This window comes from Hippoglossus stenolepis, chromosome 11 (genome assembly GCF_022539355.2).
Source record: "Hippoglossus stenolepis isolate QCI-W04-F060 chromosome 11, HSTE1.2, whole genome shotgun sequence".
In the NCBI taxonomy this organism is placed as follows: domain Eukaryota; kingdom Metazoa; phylum Chordata; class Actinopteri; order Pleuronectiformes; family Pleuronectidae; genus Hippoglossus; species Hippoglossus stenolepis.
Genome location: NC_061493.1, coordinates 12,041,748 through 12,063,438, shown reverse-complemented (window position 1 = coordinate 12,063,438; position 21,691 = coordinate 12,041,748). Strand labels below are relative to the sequence as shown.

Below are 21,691 nucleotides of genomic sequence, written 5' to 3'. Positions count from 1 at the left end.
GCGCTGTAGTATCAACATTAGTGCTTTTTCTTTCCGGTGGATTTCAGAAAAGTCTGTAGACATGTAAACAATATCTCCACATAATGTCTGTCTGTCGCCTTCTTTGTCTCTTGGCCACACACCCATATGTACAACACAGTGTGCATTCACATACGTGTACACACACTAACACACACACACACACACACACACACACACACACACACACACAGACAGGTTAGCGTTTAATGAAATGTCACATGGGAAACGGTGCAATAATGAAACTGTGACACAGACAAACCTCCTCACAGACTGTAGCATGTGAACAATATTTATCTTCCCTTCACTGGGGGCCTGTGTCTGTCTGTACAGTCTGGAAACAGCAGCGCAGTAAAACAACACTAGGGGCTGCCTTGGTTGGGGCCTGTTGCTTCAGGCTCCAGTGAGATAATGAGTAGTGCAGTCTGGTTCAGTTTTAGAGCCACATCCATGAGTTCAAAGCCTCATCAGTCGTCCCAACACTGCTCTCAGCTGTTTATAAAACTCGGAGACAGGATTTTACAGCTCTGGAGAGTTGAGCGACTATTCAGCTCCTGTCGTCATGATCCTATTGAAGACTCATCTCTTCGGAGAGCATCTCGTCTCTGACCACATTTAACGACCTAACATGTTCTAACTGCCACTTACTGCGCACTGACCCTGCAGTTCTGACTTGATCTTATACAGTTTGTCTTATCGAACATATTGATCTCTTACTTATGTACTTACTTAAATTTTTTCTGTCATACTGAAGTTTTAAATCTGAAACATGATGGAACTGTTCCTGGTCTTGAGATAATGTATATTATGATTTGGCGCTATACAAATCCATTTGAATTGAATTGAATCGATTTTCCCTTTGTTAAATAAGACATATTATGCTCATGTTCAGGTTCATAATGTATCACTTGTAAAGGTTGACATGCTCTAATGCTCAGAAAAGCCATCACTTGCCTCATTCTGTCCATTGCTGCAGCTCCTCTTCTCAGCCTTTGTCCAAAACACTTGGTTTTAGCTCCTATTTTTTTTAAACTCTTCTGATGAAGCCCGGTCTGCTCTGATTGGCCAGGTGGCCCACATGACATCACAATGTTGCGGATGTATCAACCGCAATTCTGAAGGTGTTTCGGGAGCAGTGCTTTCTGTGGGGGAGGGGAGCTCCCTTAAATTTGCAGACATTTTATATACACAAAAAACTATATAATACACCAGAGGAAGGAAAAACAGAAAAGACATCATATGTCTCCTTCAAGTATTGACTTAGCTAAGCTTTGCATAAAGAATGGATGTGGAAATAACCAGCCAGGAACTTTAATATTTATTGCACAGTCCCGTAGAACATCTGGAAATCATACACGTTTGTCCAATCAAGGTCAAACTACTATGCTTCACTGTTAATGATGTCGAGTTTTTTCATGCTGAAATGCAGACTTTAACTCACGACCTCCATTAAATTGATGTGTCCCCCGCACGCACGCACGCACGCACACACACACGCACACATACACACACACACACACGCACACACATACACACACACACGCACACGCGCACACACCCCTCCATAAGCTTCTTAGAAAAATTTAAGATTTAGGAGTTTTATGCAAACTAGTTCAGAAAAGCTTCAATCACAGAAAAAGCTCAGTGGGTTTTCATGAAAATTGTGGGGTTTTTTCTGTATTTCCAGCTCCAGTCGTCTCTCTCTCTCTCTCTCTCTCTCTCTCTCTCTCTCACTCCGTCCAGCTGTCCGTCAGACTGTACCTCTGGAGCAGAATGCACGCTATGTCAGATATCTGGCAATATCCTGAAGATGCAGGACTTCAGGCTGTTTCCTCAACAGTTCAATATCAGGCTCACATGTCCAGCGCCAAACCAAACAATCCTGTTTACCCATGAAATTCACTGCAGGTGTCACATCCAATGTTACATACTTAATGGGAACCAGCATATATCAATATACAGAACGATTGCCTGCCTGTACACAGCTATCATTTGATAATGCAGTGATTATGACTGAGCTACAGAAAATCAAATCAACCAACAGTTGGTTAATTACTCAAATGAAACGTCCTGTTGCCTTGAAGGAAACTGTGGATTTCTCTGGGTTTGAATATTGTTGGTAACCATGTAGATAATGTATGTACACAAGTCAAAATAATATGTAACAAAGGTTACTATTTCTTTAAGTAGTCTTTTTTAGCAAAAAAGCGAAATATTCAGCCTTAAGCTTGACTTTGTGTTTTGGTTCCAGTTTCTGTTGGTCGGACAGAACAATACATTTTAAAACATCACCTTGGACTAAACGATCAATCAGTTCATTGAAATTATACATGTATAACTGATCGACCATATATGAATAAACCGCAGATTCAACCTCCCAGATCATGAGGATGAGTCTAAAATTCTTTGTTTGGTCTATGTTCTTATTTTAGTCGAATCAGATTCAAGGAACAGTTAATGACATCATGCGTCACTTGAGTTTCTGTCTGATTCTCTGAGCACGTCATGTGTTTTGAACTGGCACGAGGAGCATGTGGTGCTGACGGTGAGCTCCAGTAGCGATCCAGAGTCGTAGAGCAGGATGGTTGTCGTGAGGAAAACACTCGTCACACTGGCCGTTACATGAGGCTCTGAGGTTATGAATAGAGGCTTGTGCCTGACAGTACACACTCACTTTTACAGACTCACAAACTGCTTGTTTGTGCCTTTTGGTTTGAGTCTCCTGAGTCATGGAACACCTGACTTTATATGTTTGCACAGTTCGGTTGGAAAAGGACACAGATGCTTAGGTTAGCAGATGTAAGAGCACACACACACACACACACACACACACACACACACACACACACACACACACACACACACACGAAGCGCTCATGTTTTTGAGTAGTCGTGTTGTGTGACAGGAAAGGGAAGGGGAGGTCTGTTGGTCTGACCAGCCTGGAATGGGATGAGAAAGGCCAGGAGAATGTCAAGCTTTGTGTAGGTGACGATGTTTAGTAAAAGCACTCACATTAAGTCTAGGACTGAAGTGTAGGTCATTTTGCACCATGAAGTAGTTCTATAGATGTTTTAGGGTATGAAGTGGTTTAAAAAGTCATTAGAAAGGAGATGAGAGACATTGTGATCAGAAACATTGATTCTCTAAAGATAAACTTGATAAGACTCCCTGCTGTGCAGTTTTATGATGGATGTACAGTAGGCACAGTGAAAAGGCTGCGACATACTAAACCTCTGTTTGACACGAGTTATGTGACATGAAAGATCTTTTGCTTACCCAGCAAAGACTTGTGCCCTTACTGAGCTACTGAATCCACACAGAGGGAAGCCTGTGTGACACAGGAGCAACAATAAGAAAGAAGCTCAAAGTGTGAGGTGGATACATGGCTGAGTGTTGTAAAGCATTTTAGACAGAGGAGCGATGTGGCATTTATGACCTCCACCAAAGAGGTTATGTTTTTGCCTTGTTTATTTTCTTTGTCTGTCAGCAGGAATATGCAAAAACTGCTGGATAGATTTCCATGAAACTTGGTGGAAGGATGTGGTGTAGGTCAGGAAAGAACCCATTACATTTTGGCTTGGATCCAGGAATTCATTATCACTTTCTTTGACATTGACATAAGGTGTTTTTCGAAAAATCTGGCATATTTAGTGAAGAGGTATCTATGAGTGTGTGTGAAATTTGGTGCAGCTCAATTGAATTTAAGGCGACTGTTAGGCATTGGCAGATGTGTGTGCTCTACTGAGTTTCTATACTAGTTTTCTGCTGTTTCTGCATGCGTGTAGTATATTTATATGCATATCTTTGCACTGCACTTAAATATGTATATAGTAGTAAACATGGAGATATGATGCGTGAAATGGAATTGGGTGATTTAGAGTGCCATTTTTGTTAAATTAGTGTTGTTAAATCATAATTGCCGCCATGTAGTTGCAGACATAAAGGCCGTTTGCGCTGGGTTGATATTTATTTTCTAGACAGTAAAACTCTTGTTCAACACTTTTTTGTCTAATGGAATTTGTCAGTTTTAATAGTTACGTACCCAAAAAGTGTAGACCAGCTGACGGACAATATAATGTGCAGTAATTGTCAGTTTGATGCCTATGGAGAAAGAGTGTGGAAATTTTAGATGTGTATTTGAATTCATCTTCTCCCTCTATCTTCTTGTGTGTTTCTGCAGAGTTCCCACCTGGCGCTCATTGATACCCTGATGATGGCGTACACCGTGGAGATGGTGAGTGTGGAGCGGGTGATGTCCTGCATCAACCGGTACTCCTCCGCTGAACCCTCACGCGGTGACGGACACCTCCAGGAGCTGCCTTATGACACCGAGGATGCTATCACCACCTGGATAAATAAGGTACACACACACACACACACACACACAAACAGAGGCACATTCGTGTTTACAAAAAACCACAGAGACATGTGCTCTCTCCCCACATAGGGCAGCAGCAGTGCACATCCTTGAGGCTTGGTACATTGGCGGCTTTTTATCTGACACACGGTTCTTTGTTTGACTGTAGATTAAAGAAATCACACAAGCTGCTGGAAAGTGTATCAGAGCTCGGTTCCTTCTTTTCTGGTTCAAAACCGGTTCCAATGTGTTTCCAAGAGAGCTGCCCTGAGAACTGGCACCAAGCATGTGTAATCATGTCGGAGAGATTACCGAGAGATAACTGCCTCAACTAACAGCCTGACTGCCTGACTGCCTCCGGTTGTAGCTAAACCTCTGTGATTGTGTCTTAAGTTTATTTCCTCAGTTTACTTTTACTGACTTTGAGTTTTGACACAGATTATGTTGATTTAACTTTGTTTAAACTAATGACACAAGCGCCAGCTAGATATGAACTCATCATTCAAACATACAGTGATTACTGACACTCCTCTCTGAAGGTGCTCATGTGCTTCCTGCTCTATTCTACAATGAGCACCCTCAGGCCAAAATGTTGCATCAGTGTTTAGAACAAACTCCTGAAAACAGAAGAGTAATTGTAAAAAAGGGGCTTCTTAAAGAAGAATTTACTATCATTAGAGTAAACTTTGAAGTTGTTTTTCATTTTGCTTGATTTGAAAGTGATGACATCGAGTGATGGCATATTAGGTTGCAGTCATAATTAGCAGTAGACGTTAATGGGCAGAGGGGGTGCTGAAATATTTTAGTTTGATGTGAAGAGCCTCTTGTATGAGCCTCATGTTCAAGTTTCTCCTCTGCCCACAAACTCACCATTCAACCTCTGTGTCCAACAAAAATGTGAAATTTGACCTCCCTCGCTCTCCCTCTCTCTCTCCCTCTCTCTGTCTCTCTCCCCCTCTCTCTCTTTCTTTCTCTCTCCCAAGGTGAACGAACACCTAAGAGACATCCTTGTGGAGGAGCAGAAGCTGAGAGAGACTTCCGTCCAGGAGTCAAACACAGCAACACACAAAGTAAGAACGCAAACATTGCAACACTAGACTCTGAGACGTCAGTCAGTGGGAAAACAAAAGTCTGACATTTTGAAAAAGACTCTACGCCTTTCCACTTTCCTGCAGAGAGTCAGATGAGAACATTGATACCACTTTCATGTCCGTACACAAATAATGATGTCACGGCACAGGATACAGTTAGCTGAGCTTAGCATAACAACTGAAACAACTAGACTAGATGTATGACAGTGCTATCCATCCCTATGCAAATAGCCTTTATGCATAGGTACATACAATACCAGCAGAAAAATGAATCGGCAAAATCCCCAAAAGCAAAGCCAAAGCCTCTTGATCCCACCTGGTGGCTGTCTGCAGTATAGGTCATGAATCCCTCCTCCTCCATGTTAGAGGATGGGGCATAGATCAAACAAAAAGTTCAAAGTACACGTCAAATAGATTTTTTTAAAGACTGACCAGCAATGAAAACAGCAGAACAGGACTTGTTTTTTCCTTAACGTCTTTATCTGTTTTGCTTTTTAATTTTAGTCAAATTGTTTGCATTTTGATTTCGATTCTTATCTGTCAATGATGGCCACATGTCTTCCTCTATGCGAGACACATGCAGACACATCAAATGTACACATGCACAAAGCACAGCACACAGTGCTCAGTAAATCAGAGGGACAGATGAGCACAGACCAGCGGCAGAGAAATGTTGGCAAGAGTCGTGACACTGCTGTTACAGGAAAGAGAGCAAAAAACGTCCCGGGCGGAGGAGGGGAGAAAGAGAGGAGGAATAATCGGAGAGAGGGAAAATGGAAAAATGACCCCTAGGGTGGGGGGGATGTGGAGACGGACACTCAGGAACTTTGTCAGCTGTAGCTAAAGAGCCAGTGACAGACAGAGACAGTGTTGTCGTCCTGCAGGCCTCGTCGTTATGTAAGGTCCATGTGAAACGAGGCAGTCTAGTGGGACAGACACACAGCAGCCAGCTCCCGTCCACCTCAGTTCACTTAACCCTGAAGCTCCAGCACGCTACCTTCTCAGGTCACGACCCCTGCCTCGGTTCTGTGTGCTTACAATTCTGACATGAGGTTAAAGGTTTTGAAATGGAAAAAAGGAATATTATCTCTCTGCGTGTGTATGTACACAGTCACATAATAATCAGCGGAGACAAATGGGATGAAATCAGCTGCCACTCATGAGACTTTAATAGTATCTAATAACTAATTGAAACCATAAAAAAGGGATTTATGACCTATACTGCAGCCAGCAACTAGGGGGCAATCAAGAGGATTTGGCTTCACTTTTGGGGAGCTGTCAAGTTAGATGCTAAACGCTAACACCACAACAAAGGTACTATGTTGACGTTTAGCAGGTGTAACATTTACCATTTTAGTTTAGCATATAACATTTGCTAATTAGTGCTAAACAGTGGTGTTTGGTCAAACTGCATGGTATTGGGCATATTCTATGATGGTATATGAAAAATATAATGTACAGTGTATGAGGACAGTAGGACTCATGTTCTGGTAAACAGTGGATAAAGAAAAGTTAGAAATTGAGATATTCAACTCTGGAGCAAAGTGGTGGAGCCACAACACTTATTATCATAGATTAAACCGTTAAACAGGTTGTGTAAACTGGCTGCCCTGTTTCATACGGTGAGTGTGTGTCATGCAAGGCAAAATAAAATAGTTCCTCAGCGAGCATCGGGATGTCATGAGCAGCTAAATCAGTTAAGAAGGAGCTTTTATCGGCTTTGGGAGTTTATTTGATCCTGCTTATAGTCTGTTATAGTAACATACGATCACTGCCTCTCTGTGGTATTTCTGTAAGCTGATGATATACACTGGGTTTGTCACTGACTCACATATACACACCCAGACTTTGTCAAAGGCAACAAGTTACAACAGCGTCTTTTAAGGAGTGTGAGGAATACGATGTTCGCTCAGTGTCAGTCAGCTGCTCTCCATGCTCCATCACACAGCTCCCTCTCTGCATTATCAACTCCAACAGAAGTCTATTCACCGAGCAGGACATACTCAAAGATGATTTCACACGTCTGTGAAACACACTAATGGTTAAGCACAAGACCCTTCTCAGTGAATTTAGTCTATTCTGGGATGGTGTGAAAAATCTTCAACTGAGGTCTTGTGACTGAGAGCTCAGTATCTTTGCATGTGGACACTGTGTGAATGTTTGTGCCGAACAAAAGGTGCTGAGTGGAAACTTTTTTTTTTACTTTAATTACTTCCATCAGGGATGTTTGACTTTTACGTCCCATTTATTGTTTTGTGTATTAGTTTTCATTTTATCTCAAGAAACGTTCTACAGATTTCAATAACGATTAACTTTCACATTTTTTAAAGGATTGCACACAGTGCACAATTAGCTACATCACATCACTGAGTCTTAAATCTGACCGTGGAACAGACTTGTAAACATGCTAGAACAATGACTCACGAGAAAGTTTTGTTTTAAATTAGAACATCTTGCATGGATATCCCTGCTCTAGACCAGCCATGATAGCACTGGGGCCCTATAAACAGGGAAAGAGTTCAGTCATTCGTGGTTCCCAGAGGGTGAATCCTGTTGTTTGTTGTCTCCATGTTTGGTACAAGCTTTAATTACAATCCAAAGTCAAAGACTCCTTTGTGTACAGATTCGTTCAGGTACTTTCATTTTCCTGATTTCCTTGTGTTTAGGTGAGATTTAAAGTCACTTATTATGTTCTTATCAGGGCTTTACTTTCTTAGTAAAACAACCTCATCTCTTTAAAAACAGATGCATTTTCCTCTTGTTATCAATCGATTGTATAAAACAAAGGCACCAAAACTCAACAGAAGCAGAACTTACAACATACAGTCTTTCTTGCACCTTCAAGCAGTTTTATATAATTCGAATCATTTATTATTTACTGTGTGATCAAGCAGTCAACTTTCAGGCAGGGTCCCAGCAATCGTCCAGACGCTTCTAGCAGACAGGCTGCCCGTTCCATATTCGACAAGTCCAGGTATTGTTCCAGCCACCAATCCCACAGGCTGGTTTGCACTCCTTAAATGAATTAGTCTTTTGGTAAATAGGCAGCCAGATGTCCAGAGATCGTTTAACAGTTGCTCCAACACTGTTGACACATTAACTGATTAACATTTGAAATGCACTTTCTCAGTTCGCTCTACTGTTTACTTTTTTCCTTTTATCCTCCAGACTCAGTTGTAGTGGTGACTCTTTTTTATTTGTCCCTGCTGTTGGCCTAATGCCTCTCCCACTCTTTCCTGTTGTTGTCCAATCATCATCCACCATCAAGTCTCCCAGCAAATGGTACTGGAGATTAGTACCAGTAAGTCCAACCATTATAAAGAAGTCCTCAAACATCCCAATTGACCTCCTCTCCATTTAATGTCAAACCTGCAGCAACACCCACCTTCCACCGCCCCTTGTTTGTCCGTGCATGTGGCCCTGAGCCCCCGTCACACACTGGTCAGACACCCCTGCCCTGTCCTACCCCAACATTGGTCCTCGCAGTCTGATCCATGACGCTGTGAACTTGGTTCCCTCTCACAGTAGGAACCTCTACCTGGAAGAGCAAGTACAATCCAGCAGCATGATTATATCAACACTAGATTTTCCAGTGAAAAACTTATTTGAATCTAATGACACAGGCTCAGTATCCATAGTTACCATGGCAAGTTATATGTAACGTTTTGTGTGAACTCAAACCAAACCAAAATGAAGGAGAACATTTTGTCCCTGAGTACGCAGACTGCGAGGCTGTCAGACAGAGAGAATTGCTGTGTTGTAAAATGTGACACCACTGGTGTGTTTATGGGCAGACTGGGAGCACCGATGCCCTTAAGACATGCGTGGTCTCGGTGGCTGTTGCAGGCCCAGAGAGACGCACAGAAAACCTGCAGACGGGAAGGATGCACTACTGCAGATTAATATTAAACTGTAAATCTCATGCAGCGTCTGCTACAGCGCCACAATGGAGGCTTAGAGAGACTCAGTGTGCAGTAGATGTGCGATAGTAAAAACCATTAATTTGCCAGCATGCGTTTTGTTCCCTGCTCTCCATCTAGAACGCTAACCACCCCTCAAAGAAAAAACAGTGAAATGTTATGAATGCTTTTTTAAAATCTTTTACATTTGAGATGACGACGTCGTTCCAGATGTTGTGTCTCAATATTTGCATGATCAATTTAATCTGCAGTTTTTGAGCTGAGCCTGAATCCCACCCTGTGTTTGAAATTCCTTAAAACAACACGTACTTACAAACTGTGTGCATGTGTGTGTGTGTGTGTGTGTGTGTGTGTGTGTGTGTGTGTGTGTGTGTGTGTGTGTGTGTGTGTGTGTGTGTGTGTGTTATTTGAGTACGTGGTGATGTGGATATATACACGTTAAACGTGTGTCTGCAGATGTTTGCAGCCCGATGACACATATGGCTGATGTCTGTGTCGTTGCCATGGTTTCATTCCAGGCTCGCTACAGGAGGGAGTATGGCCAGCAGCGGAGCGCTCCATCGCTCCCCCTGGTGGACAACCTTCTGAAGGACAACACAGACGGCTGCGCCCTGACCGCCCTGCTGCACTTCTACTGCCCACAGGCCATCAGACTGGAAGGTAGGGTCAGTCTGTAGCCGCACCCGCTCTCACTCTCCACACACACACCCATTTCTATTGTATTTATTCCAACATGTAAACACACAAGACCAACGTCAGTTCTGAATGGCATTCAATGAGGTGACCACAATGGTTTTCAGTCTCAGCACAAAGGACGCTGTCTTCCGCCGTCACCGCTGCTGTAACTGGGACCATACATTTGAACTGGGCGCCCGAAACAAAGAGTATTTGTCATCCGTTTGCCCTTGTCTGGCAGTATTATGTGAAGCTTTACAGTGTTTTACAGACTACATCTACAACACAATCAACTGACGACTGACCCTGCTTTGACTTTCTGTATTCTGTTAAATCGAATATGTGTCAGGGATGATGAATAAAGAAAGAGAGATGTTGTAAAGCAAGGAGGATTCAGGACGGCGAGGAGAGCGAGATGCAGGGAAACAAAGACTTGTTTCCCCTCGCCTGCGCCCTTGTTTTCTAAAAATGCCCTGGGTCGGGTTGTGATTGGTCAGAGGGCTGTGTGACGGAGAACCGTTGGAGGAGTAGCCGGCTGCTATTTCGAGCGTAAACAATTCTCGTGTCGGTGCTTTGAGGCCCCTGGGATCGCCTGCAGTTCACAGGCTGCTCGAACACATGTGCACCAGATGTGGAAGTGGGTTAAACTTCATTTAGATCTCCTGCTCTTGATGGTAACTTAATTTCATCTTAAAATAAAGGAAGCGCAGTGATGAAAAGTGCTGTAAAGTTTGGTTTCCTGTTCCCTCCCGTCTGACATCCTACACACACATGGGCCGTCCTCACAGTGACGTCAGGAGATAGAAATCCTGATGACACATCCAAAAGGCAGTTTGAAAACTTGGTTAATGTATTGTTTCAGGGATTTTGCGTGACTCAAACTATCTTGCTGTTCAAATTCCAGTGGGAGAAGTAGGGCAGTTTTGTCCTCTATTCTTTTTGAAACTGTGCCTTATCTCTTCCTTGTCTTCCTGTCTGGCCTTTTCTGTCGACCCACCCTCATGTATGTGTGTGACCCCTCCCCTGGCTGAGCAGATATCTGCCTCAAGGAGACCATGTCACTGGCTGACAGTTTGTACAACCTCCAGCTGGTGCAGGAGTTCTGCAAGAACAACCTCAACCACTGCTGCCACTTCAGCCTGGAGGACATGCTCTATGCACATGCATCCATAAAGGTAGGGAGACCAGTATTTAAATATCAACGTATAACTGTGTGTGGAGGGGATGGGGGGAAAGTGCTGTTTTTATATCCTGGACTCAGAGGAAAGAGTCAGAAGAAGGAGTTTTTCTGGGAATAGGGAGAGTGGGAAATTACAAACGGGCAAAAATGAGTCATGCAAGGAAAAGTTTAATAATGGATGTGTGTGTGTGTGTGTGTGTGTGTGTGTGTGTGTGTGTGTGTGTGTGTGTGTGTGTGTGTGTGTGTGTGTGCACGTGCGCGTATTCGCATGGGCATAAAAATCATGCTTCAGTGAGATTTTCTTCACTTCCAAATTAAACGACTATGACAGTTTGTATGTGTGTGTGTGTGTGTGTGTGTGTGTGTGTGTGTGTGTGTGTGTGCACTGCTGCTGCTGCTGCTGCTGCTGGTATAGACACCGCAGGCCCACCCTGCCACCCTCCCAGTCTCTCTCTCTCTCACTCAGACAGAGGACAGACTCTGCTCAGAGGAGATTCTCAGTCCTGACCCGTCTCCTCTCCGCCTGCCTCTCTTGTTCCTCTCCCCTCCGGATCCCCCCTGCTGTTGTTTTATTTTTTCGTTTATCAAACAACAAAATCTGTGAACTTTGGAAACAACACAACTGCTGATTCACCCAGTCCCCAGGCAGAGATCTCTCCCCGTTTCACGCACACATTTGTCTCTGATTAATAAAAGCCTTACTGTACAACTTTCAGAGCATATCTGCGACTGTAGAGGCAGCAGAGCCAGTGTGGGTAAATAGTATGCAGAGAGCGTGGGTACAAACATTTGGATTCAAGTCACGGCCCAAGCTGACTGGGACGTACCAGCCTTTAAAACAACACAGCAGACTGTTTTCAGACTTGTGCTCGCTCTCTTTTGCATTCACATTATTTATAGTCTGTATATAGACGGTAGAGTGCTGTAATAACACAAGAAGGCAAAGGAGGGGACAGAAAGGATAGAATTGGTCATGGAGAGCAACTAAAGGCTCTGGCATTCTGCCCATTCACCACAAACGTACTGCTTAGAGAATCTTAATCTGTGTGTGTGTGTGTGTGTGTGTGTGTGTGTGTGTGTGTGTGTGTGTGTGTGTGTGTGTGTGTGTGTGTGTGTGTGTGTGTGCAGCAGTTTTATATAGGAGTAGAACTCTTTTAGTGGTTATGTCTTTTTTTAGCTCAACTAGAAAGAAAAAGAACTGGTCAGTGTGTTTTCTCTCTGTTTATATCACATATGCATTTATCATCGATGTGAGTCACTCATTCTCTGCTTTGTACATCCAACTGTGCACATGTGACAGATTTAAACTAAACTCCAGATGGTGGTTTGGCAGCTTTCAAGAGCCGTATGGGTTTGACATTAAACAAATCACACAATGAATGTACAGATACTCAGTTACACAAACACACTCACACTCACACCTGAGCCTGTTACCTAGCAACAGTTTGCAGGCTATGACCTCACGGATCCGTCAAGGTGCTGTCGTAGCCGGTGTTGCATCTTGCAGAGACAAAACTGCTAATGTCATGAATAAATAACAACAAATGAATAAATGTCTGTGTGTGTGTGTGTGTGTGTGTGTGTGTGTGTGTCCTTGCAGAGTAACTATCTGGTCTTTATGGCTGAGCTCTTCTGGTGGTTTGAAGTGGTTAAACCCTCGTTTGTGCAGCCCAGAGTCTTCGACCCTGACGGTATAATACAATAATTGCATGCAGTTCATTAGTTCAGTTCATTAACTCAACTAGTAAATGCAAAGTTGCACCTTAACACTGAATTGAATGTTTGACATCTTTCTGTTCTCCTGTGCAGCCTGTGAGCCGGTGTCCTCCAAGAACATGGCTCCTGTGTCCAGTCCAGTCAAACAGAGCTATGAAGACAGACCTGACAGTCCAGAGAACATCCCTGTTGAGGGTAAATAATCCCTTAGATTGTGGATCTATTCTCTACTTACTGACTATTCAACGGAAATTCAAGTTGATATAGTTTACATCTGTGTGTTGCCAAGGCAAAATCAAAGTGTGGATAAAAAGCACTTAGGTCAAAGCAATGGTTGTTTGTGTATCTATAGTGATTCAGAGACGTCACAATCCTAATTTGGACTGGTTCCTATCCCTCTCTCGTAAATACAGCAGTAGCCTTGATATCACTGTTCTTTGCAACACAGCTTTTAAAGAGGAAGTGTTTCCTCTGCTTTCTTGAATTGGCTCATACATACTGTTTTAAGCAAATTTGACGAAATTACATTCTCACCTCTATTTGCAGTTATTAGGGGGAATGAGCACAGAGCAGTGGAAGTGTTTTGTTTTGAAACCAGACGCCCTCTAGTGGATAATTTACCACCATGCAGTAGCTTTCATGCTGTCCTATTGTATTTTAATCATTTATTTGAAAAATGGGACTTGTTAACTAGACTGTATAATTGATAAAGTAAAACTATAACTTGAAATAGAATGGCACTCCGTCAAGGCCCAAAGTCTCCCCTATGAAACCACATTTAAATTCACTAGATCCGGATTTTTACACACGCATAAATAAGGAAATGTTGAAAAACACCCTCTCTCACAATGTTAAAGAAGGAGAAAAGTAAAAAATCCTGAGTCCGCTCCCTAATGGGTTATTTCCTGACCCATATTGCGTCCTTCCACCAGGTTTCCTGGTAATCCCTTCAGTAGTTTTTGTGCAATCCTGCTAAATAACAGACAGACACTGATGAAAGCATAAGCTCCTTGGTGGAGGTTATAAAAGTCCAGAAGTTGAGATTTAGGGCAGAAAGTTCAGACTCACTGAGAGAAAATCTGGACTTGATACTCTCACTGCAGTGTTTGTTAATGTCTGGTTAGGACTGGATACGTAAAGTCAATGGAACTACTCTGTCTCTGCAACAGGTATAATGAAGAGATCTACCTCCATGTCCTATATGGATGGATGTGTCGGGACGTGGCCCAAAGAAAAACGGTGAGTACATGAAATCTATCCATTCATTGACCCACATATCTTAATTGGTCTGCTGTTTCCCTAAATGTTTCCTCCACTCTCAGCTCCTCCTCTCGTGGAATCTCCTTCGAGATCCCTCTGGACGGAGACCCGACGGGGCCGCCCTGCGAGGGCCCCTCCCTCCGGGGCATGACGCGCTCGGCCAGCAGTGACGGCCTTGGGTTCAAAGTTCACTATGCACCCCGAGGAGGCATGAAGCGCCACCTCTCCCTCATCCCCGTCAGTGTCAACGGCCAGGGCAGACACATACAGGAGGAGGAGGAGGACTTCCCCCCCCACAAACCCCTGGGGCGCAACAACACATTCTCACTCAAGAACCAAAGCAGGTAGAGCAGAGAGGGATGTGTTGAGTTATGATTATAAAATAATAAGAAAACATCTCTCCTCTAAGTATCTATATTATCCATTCAAAGAGACAATATGTTTCTCCTAAAAATGTCTCCTCATAAAATAATAGAAGGCTTTTTATAATTCTATGTGACTTCATGTTGATTGCAATGTGCAGAGTAGCTCATGGCATAAAGGAGCTGGCTGTACCTAATGTTTAATAATTGTATGGTTTTATTTGTTTAAATTATAAACTATTTTATTCTATTTTGTTTTAATACATTTTTTGTGTTGATCGTTATTTATTTTGATATAATTAAATCTTAGTATAATTTATTTTCTGTAGTACTTAGCAATTTTTATTTATTTATTCTTTTATTATCTGAACTTTCTCTTATTGCTGTCCTTTCTATTATTGATTGCCTTCATTAGTCTCTACATCTGAATGTGTCACTCCTTTTCAATGCATTTTTTAAATCCTATGTTACCTGTAAAGCACTTTTATTTTGCATTTGAATCATTTTGAAAGGGGCAAAATAAATAAAACTTGATTCATTGATATATTCAGGTACACACTGTAGTTAAATCAATGCTAGTGTCTGTGTTTTCTGTGCTGCTCCTCTGTTGCTCTCACATCGTCAGTTTATAGTTTAGACAAACACACACAAAAGTAAACTTGAACCTTGAGAGTATAACTTTATTTTACGCGTATCTCTCTCTAGGTATTCCAATGGAGACCTCCCAGACAGCAACCACAGCGGCCACATCAGCCCATCGACCCCTCCGAGCATTGAGGAGGCCCTGAAGATTATCCACGACACAGAAAGGCCTCATGCTAGCCTGGGTGTGGGGGACGGAGACAGTTGCTTCTTTCTCCACAGTGCGGAGCCTTCGGACCCACCAGGGGCCCAAGGTCAAGGGGAGGACCTGGAGTCAGCTAAGGCTCGACTGAACGACCACGACGCCAACTCCTTGTCCACCGATGAAGTTGACACGGGCATCCATGTGAGGACAGAGGACATCCAGAGCTTGGATGAGGACTCCTCCTCTTTGAGAGACTATTCAGACATAGACCCAGACTGCGAGACCATGATCAGGTCGTGCCCCCTCCCCGAGCAGCCAGAGAGGACGAAGAGCACAGAAGGAGGGACCAAGGCAGTCGGTGACACTAATCCTGACAGTGAGATGGGAGATGGAGTTGACAGAAGCCACCCCTGCCCCAGCTCGGCACCCATACTCCACAGATCTCACACTCTCAGCCCCTCCTCGTCCCCTGCCGGCTCTGGAGGAGGCATGGTGCGGATGACGAGCTTCGCAGAGCAAAAATTCAGAAAGCTGGAGGGGAGGAGTAGTGGAGGAACCACGCCAGAGAGCACAGATCTCAACGGACCATACACACAACTAACGAAAAACATCCCTTCGCAGGTTTGTGACTTATACTGTCATTTGTTCTTTAACACGTTTTATCACAGTGTAATTTGAAGTTGACAATGAATTCATATAAATGATCTTTGCACTTTCTCCTAGATCTCTACACCTCCTTTGCCCATCACATCTCCCTCCCCAGTGACGCCTTCCCCCAGAGACCCATCCCACGTTATAGCCTCAGAGATGATCCAGCTGAGGATGAAGCTGGAGGAAAAACGCAGAGCCATTGAAGCCCAGAAGAAGAAGGTACAACAGGGGTATGGTAAGAGAGATGGCCAAAATATATCTTGAAATGCAAATACTCACATCACGTCGTTCTCGTCACGTTGTCCAGGTGGAGGCAGCTTTTACTCGCCATCGCCAGAGGATGGGCAGAACAGCCTTTCTGAATGTGGTGAGGAGGAAAGGAGTCACCGCCCCCCTCAGCCCCGGCTCAGGCGGAGCAGAAACACCTTCCCCCGAGCTGCTCACGCCCTTAAAGCAAAGCGACCAGGGCAGCATGGATCGGGCAGAGAGATGCAAACCAGACGGAGCAGCTCCGAAATCCCCCTGTGAGGATGGCGGAGGTGGGTGACCCCTGACAGCAGCTAGTGACTGTGAAATAGAGAAAATACCAATCCTCACATCGAGGAACCTGGAATCAGGACATGTTTGGTGTTTTGGCTAAAAATAGCCTTTATTAGTCAATGACATTAATTATTATTCAGCTTTTATTTTGTGGGATTGTATCTTTATCTTGAGGCCTTGGAAAACAGTGGATAAATCAATCAATCAGCCAATTGTTTCCGTGCTAAATAAAAAGCGTATAGCAGTACGGACAACGTGCATTTCTCAGTGGTATCATCCATTGATGCTTTAAAGCATATGATTCTGATTAAATCACTATTCAACCCACTGACCTGTGTATCTAATGTGGCGATGCAGGTGTGGCTCCAGGAGAAATCGACCTTGCAGAATACACACGCTCCATCGAGAGGCTGAACACGTCACTGGGTTTCCTGCAGACAGAAATGCAGCGTTTGGCCCAGCAGCAGGAGAAGATCATGGCCATGAGAGACCAGCAGCAACAATCCTGGGTCATCCCTCCTCCTGCTCCATCTCCGCACAGGTATCACTTAATGTTAGATATTATTATAGACATCCTGAACTGACATTTTGTATTAATGAGTTTTTTTCTCCCCCACTCAGGCAGCTCCGTGAGTTGCGCAGCAGCAGCGTAACAGGCCGAGGCTCGGTTGGGTCTTTGTCTCCCGTCCTGTCTTCTACCAGCTCCCCCCGAGTTCTCAATCGCTCCCCTGCTGGCATCAAGCGGCGGCCAGCCTCTTTCCATGCCAGGACCCCTCGGACTCCACGGCCCAATGATCTAAAAGTCACCCCCTTTAGCCGAATGCTCAACACCCCCACTTCAGTGGACAGCTTACCCAGACTGAGGCGTTTCACTAGCAGCCAAAGCCAGAGCTGCTCTTTCGCCTACATGAGCACCGATGAGGGATCCAGGGAAAAAAAGAACCAAGAGGCCAAGGATGACAAAGAAAACAGTGAAGTCAAAGATGAGACGGCAGCAAAGAAGAGTGCTGCCCCTCATCAGCTTCCAACTAAACAAACAACCAAAGAGAAGGCAGGTGAGCGACAGGTGGAGAAGAGAGAGGCCGAGCAGGCTCAGTCAAAGAGTGAAGTCAAACCATGGAGGACGTCGGAGGTGTTGCGTCAGCCGACGTCTGAGATCCAAGCGGCAGCCGGCATCCGCACCAAAGCAGACACTCAGGGCAGGGGAGACCTGGTGGAGGTGCCTCTGGCTGGGCTGAATCCTCCAGAAGGCCACAGCGGGCAGGCGACCGGAGAGGGGGAAAGCGGAGGGGACGCTTACGGTGACGATCAGAAGATCTGCTGTGGATTCTTCTTCAAGGTCAGCTATAGAATTATACATCCGATATTTATTGTTGCTTTAAGTATTTTTTACTGTTCTCCTCTGTGGCTGGAGGCTGAATTGGTCACAGATTTAGCCTTAAATGTTGGCATTTCTAAAACAGTATGAATTTGAGCTATTTTCTGTTGCAGTTATTGATCATTTTCCCTTTTTAATGGAAATATTGAGACCTCCATGGGTTGTTATCTTTGGAAAGAGCTAAGTCAGTTGTTTCCAGTCTTTGATGGATGGATTAAAAGCTAAATCTGAACCATCTTACCTGACCAGCTGGCATTAATATCTCTAGCCTTGTTAGCAACAGAGCAGCTCTTATTTCTGTACTGATCCCGAATAAAAAATTCACAGTAAATATTTTTGACTTGTCATAGCAGCAAAGCTAAATGAATACCATTAGTGATAACTCTGTTGATAGTTATTACAATACCATGCATCACTATTGTTATTAGTTGTACCTTAGTTTATCTGAGGATTCAAAATGTCCATGCAATAACGTCAACCTTCATTTGACTCCACATTTCGCCCCCTACTGGTCATTGAGTTGAGCACCACCCAACGCAGTCAAACTACAATCATAGCTGATATGTCAAATGTGCTAACTCCTCATTAATAATACAGTCTATATTCAGCCTTATGGTGCTGTAAAAAGAGGAGGCTCATATTGTGTGAGCCTGGCAACAACAAGTACAGTGCAGCTATGAGCTGATCAATACATGAGGGAATCTAGGCCAAAAGTTGAGCCAGAAAACTGACTCATGGGAAACTATTGGAGCTGTGATTACAGAGCCAGGTCAGAGCTTTGCTGACTGAAGGTAAATGATGATGTTTTATAACAGTTTTCCCCTAATTTCTATTTACAATTAATTAAATCTTGACAAATAGAAATAAATATAAATTTCCTGTAAAAACTGTTCAATTAACTATCAAGAGACGGCTTCTTCGCATTTAGATTTTAATTCCGAGAGGAGAGAAAGAAAGAAAAGACATGAGCTGCTTTCAGACATGCATTGAATGGATATTCTGAAATTATCTGGAGGGGCTGTATGTGAGAACGCAAATGTCCGAGTCAGTCTAAGGTTGTCCTGCCAGCCCCCTCGGACATTTTCTGGAGTTCTGGAGTCTGACATCTGCTATATACACATTATTCATTCATGTGTCATCCACCTATCAAACCCTAGGATGACGTGAAAGGGGAAGAGGACATGGCAGCAAAGAAAGCAGCACTTCTGGAGAAGAGGCTGAGGAGGGAGAAGGAGGCTCAGGAGAAGAAGCAGCAGCAGGAGCTGGACCAGGAGCAGAATAAGGAAGCGGCACGGTGCGTCTGTCTTTCCTCCTTTCTCGTGGCATACAGCATCAATACACATGCCGTATCAAGTGCTGCTGTAGCTTGTTTTATCATGCTTTATTTTTCTTTAAGTTAAAAAGTGTACGATCCAAGCTTTGTCTCTTCCTTCAGACTAAGAGCGGAGGAGGACCAGCAGAAGAAGGATGACGACAAAGCCAGGAGGGACTACATCAAGCACGAGTATCTGAGGAGGAAGCAGCTCAAACTGATGGATGATATGGACGACGTCATCAAGCCTCGATCGGGGAGTCTCAAGAAGAAGCCACGTCCCAAGTCCATCCACAGGGACGTCATGGAGCCGTCGAATCCCCCTGTGAGAGGTGAGCAACACACAAACCACACGCACCGACGCACACTGTCACAGCAGCTGATCCGTGCCATGACCTTCAGGTTGTTGTTGTGTTGCAGGGGTGCGTCCTCGAGGCTACTCCGTGTCCAGTGTGTCTTTGGCGTCCCTCAACCTGGCTGACAACGGTAGAGACCAGCCGGACAACAGGAAGAACAACAGGTGAGAAGCACTCTGGGCTGAAATATACACTAGAAACTGAAGTAATGAAGTAGAAATTTTAAGCTTGAATAACTGCATTAAAACCTGATTTAACTTGATTGAACCCTAACCGTCTCCATCAACCTCCTTGGCTGAGGTGAATGAATAAATTACAGAAAAGAGGAGGGCGGTTGCCTGTTGTTTATTATGAATGTCAGTTTCTGAGGAGGCTCAATGATCCTGTTAAGCTAAAGCAAATTTGAAGTTAGTAAGAGTTTGTATTTTGCATCTCAAACAACAAGCTCTGTGTCCTACTAATTTAACTTAAATTTCAGTTTCACCTTTTCAAATACTGCATTTATACATGTCAGTTGTTCTGTGCACATCGACATCTCAACTTTTAACTCCCACCTTTTATTTCCTTTATGTTACCCTGATGTTAAACACTTAGCTGTTCTCTTGTTGAGGCTGTTGTTGTTATTAAGGTTTACACTCTGCGTCTTGATTCTCTTTTATCCCTCTCTCCTTTTCCTTTCCTTCAATTCTGCATGGATTCCGTCAGAGGCAATAAAATAGCTTCTGCACATGTCCCGTTCTTTCTAAGCTCTCCCAAAGAAAGAAAGGGAAGGTTAGTAACGTACTGAGAAGACGTGCTTCTTCCACAGATGAAATGTATTAACTGCTGTGGATGTGGCTCATCGTAGGTTTAGCCTGCATTTCAGCAGACTCGCATAAAAGTAGACGGATGAGTCGACAGTAAAATCATTTCTCATATCCCGTGGATGTAGTTCCTGCGTGGCTGAAGTGTTCCGCCTCAGCTCTTCTCTTCTGCTCTTCATCCTCTTCGTCTTTCGCAGCATTGCTCTCAGACTGTTCCTCGCCCTCCTCTCTCTGTGCCGGCTGCTCTGCGCTTTGCCACTGTGTCTGCTGTTTCCTCCACTTGTACTCGAGCTCGTCTCTCGCTGTAGCCGTAAAAGGCGGCGCAGAGGACTTTGCTTTGCTTGGCTGAACATGCCTTTTTTCTGTCCCACACCCCGCGCTGCAGCTTTGTCAGAGCGTGTACAGTGAAGATGTGATGCAAGACAACAGGCTGGGTTTGGGGAACTGTGTCACAATGTCTGACCTTGTTTTGCAACATCTCTCCCTCTCTGTGTTTCATATCTGTGTGTCTGTGTCTGCATGTGTGTTCGTGGAAAATGTTGTCGTATGCTCTCATACCCTGTGCTTGCTTATGTGTGTCCATCTTTTGTGTGTTTGTTGCTATGTTTGTGTGATTTGTTGTATGTGATCATCACCAGGCCGGACTCTGCCGAAGGTTTTTCTTCTTGTCCTTCGGCCGGTAGTCGTAACGGAGAGAAGGATTGGGAGAATGAATCCACCACCTCCTCCACTCCCTCCAACGCTGAGTACACAGGTATAAGACCTTCCAGTTAACGGCCATTTACATAGTGAACGTGCATTATGTGACATTTTGTTGTCGCAAAAACTCATGCATGCACTTTCTTCCCTTACTTCAGGACCCAAACTCTACAAGGAGCCAAGTGCCAAGTCCAACAAGCACATCATCCAGAACGCCCTGGCTCACTGCTGCCTGGCTGGCAAAGTCAACGAGGGGCCGAAAAACAAGATACTTGATGTATGTTTAGTATTTGTGTGTGTGTGTGTGTGTGTGTGTGTGTGAGAGAGGAGTTTGTTTTTTCATTATCATGTGTTTGTTTGTTAGTTAGCTGGATTATGTAAAAACTACTGGACAGAGTACCATGAAACTTAAGGATGCGATATGGATCAGGCAAGAAACTGTTACATTTTGGTGCAGATCCGGATCAGGGAGCAGATCCTTCCAGATTTCTTTAACATTGGGAGATGGGGCGTTTTTCTAAATTTTCTAAATAATTCATGGATTTTGATAAAAACAAATCAGACATGTTAAGGGGACTGATATTT

The 21,691-nt window shown here is 43.9% G+C and overlaps 1 protein-coding gene across 2 annotated transcripts in view; it reads left to right on the top strand.

The window, feature by feature from the left end:
• camsap2b (calmodulin regulated spectrin-associated protein family, member 2b) overlaps window positions 1-21,691 on the top strand; it is a 32,673-nt gene that overhangs the window by 8,923 nt on the left and 2,059 nt on the right. Inside the window, exons 3-21 of one of the 2 annotated variants that reach the window (XM_035170576.2) lie at window positions 4,200-4,379; window positions 5,360-5,446; window positions 9,906-10,047; window positions 11,098-11,237; window positions 12,843-12,933; window positions 13,052-13,153; window positions 14,128-14,197; window positions 14,281-14,562; window positions 15,286-15,988; window positions 16,091-16,237; window positions 16,326-16,557; window positions 16,916-17,099; window positions 17,180-17,897; window positions 19,094-19,230; window positions 19,372-19,580; window positions 19,669-19,768; window positions 20,310-20,375; window positions 21,046-21,161; window positions 21,265-21,383. In XM_035170576.2, the coding sequence (XP_035026467.2) occupies window positions 4,200-4,379; window positions 5,360-5,446; window positions 9,906-10,047; window positions 11,098-11,237; window positions 12,843-12,933; window positions 13,052-13,153; window positions 14,128-14,197; window positions 14,281-14,562; window positions 15,286-15,988; window positions 16,091-16,237; window positions 16,326-16,557; window positions 16,916-17,099; window positions 17,180-17,897; window positions 19,094-19,230; window positions 19,372-19,580; window positions 19,669-19,768; window positions 20,310-20,375; window positions 21,046-21,161; window positions 21,265-21,383 (3,825 nt within the window). The remainder of the gene's footprint in view (window positions 1-4,199; window positions 4,380-5,359; window positions 5,447-9,905; window positions 10,048-11,097; window positions 11,238-12,842; window positions 12,934-13,051; window positions 13,154-14,127; window positions 14,198-14,280; window positions 14,563-15,285; window positions 15,989-16,090; window positions 16,238-16,325; window positions 16,558-16,915; window positions 17,100-17,179; window positions 17,898-19,093; window positions 19,231-19,371; window positions 19,581-19,668; window positions 19,769-20,309; window positions 20,376-21,045; window positions 21,162-21,264; window positions 21,384-21,691) is intronic. The other variant, XM_035170577.2, reaches the window with a different exon arrangement.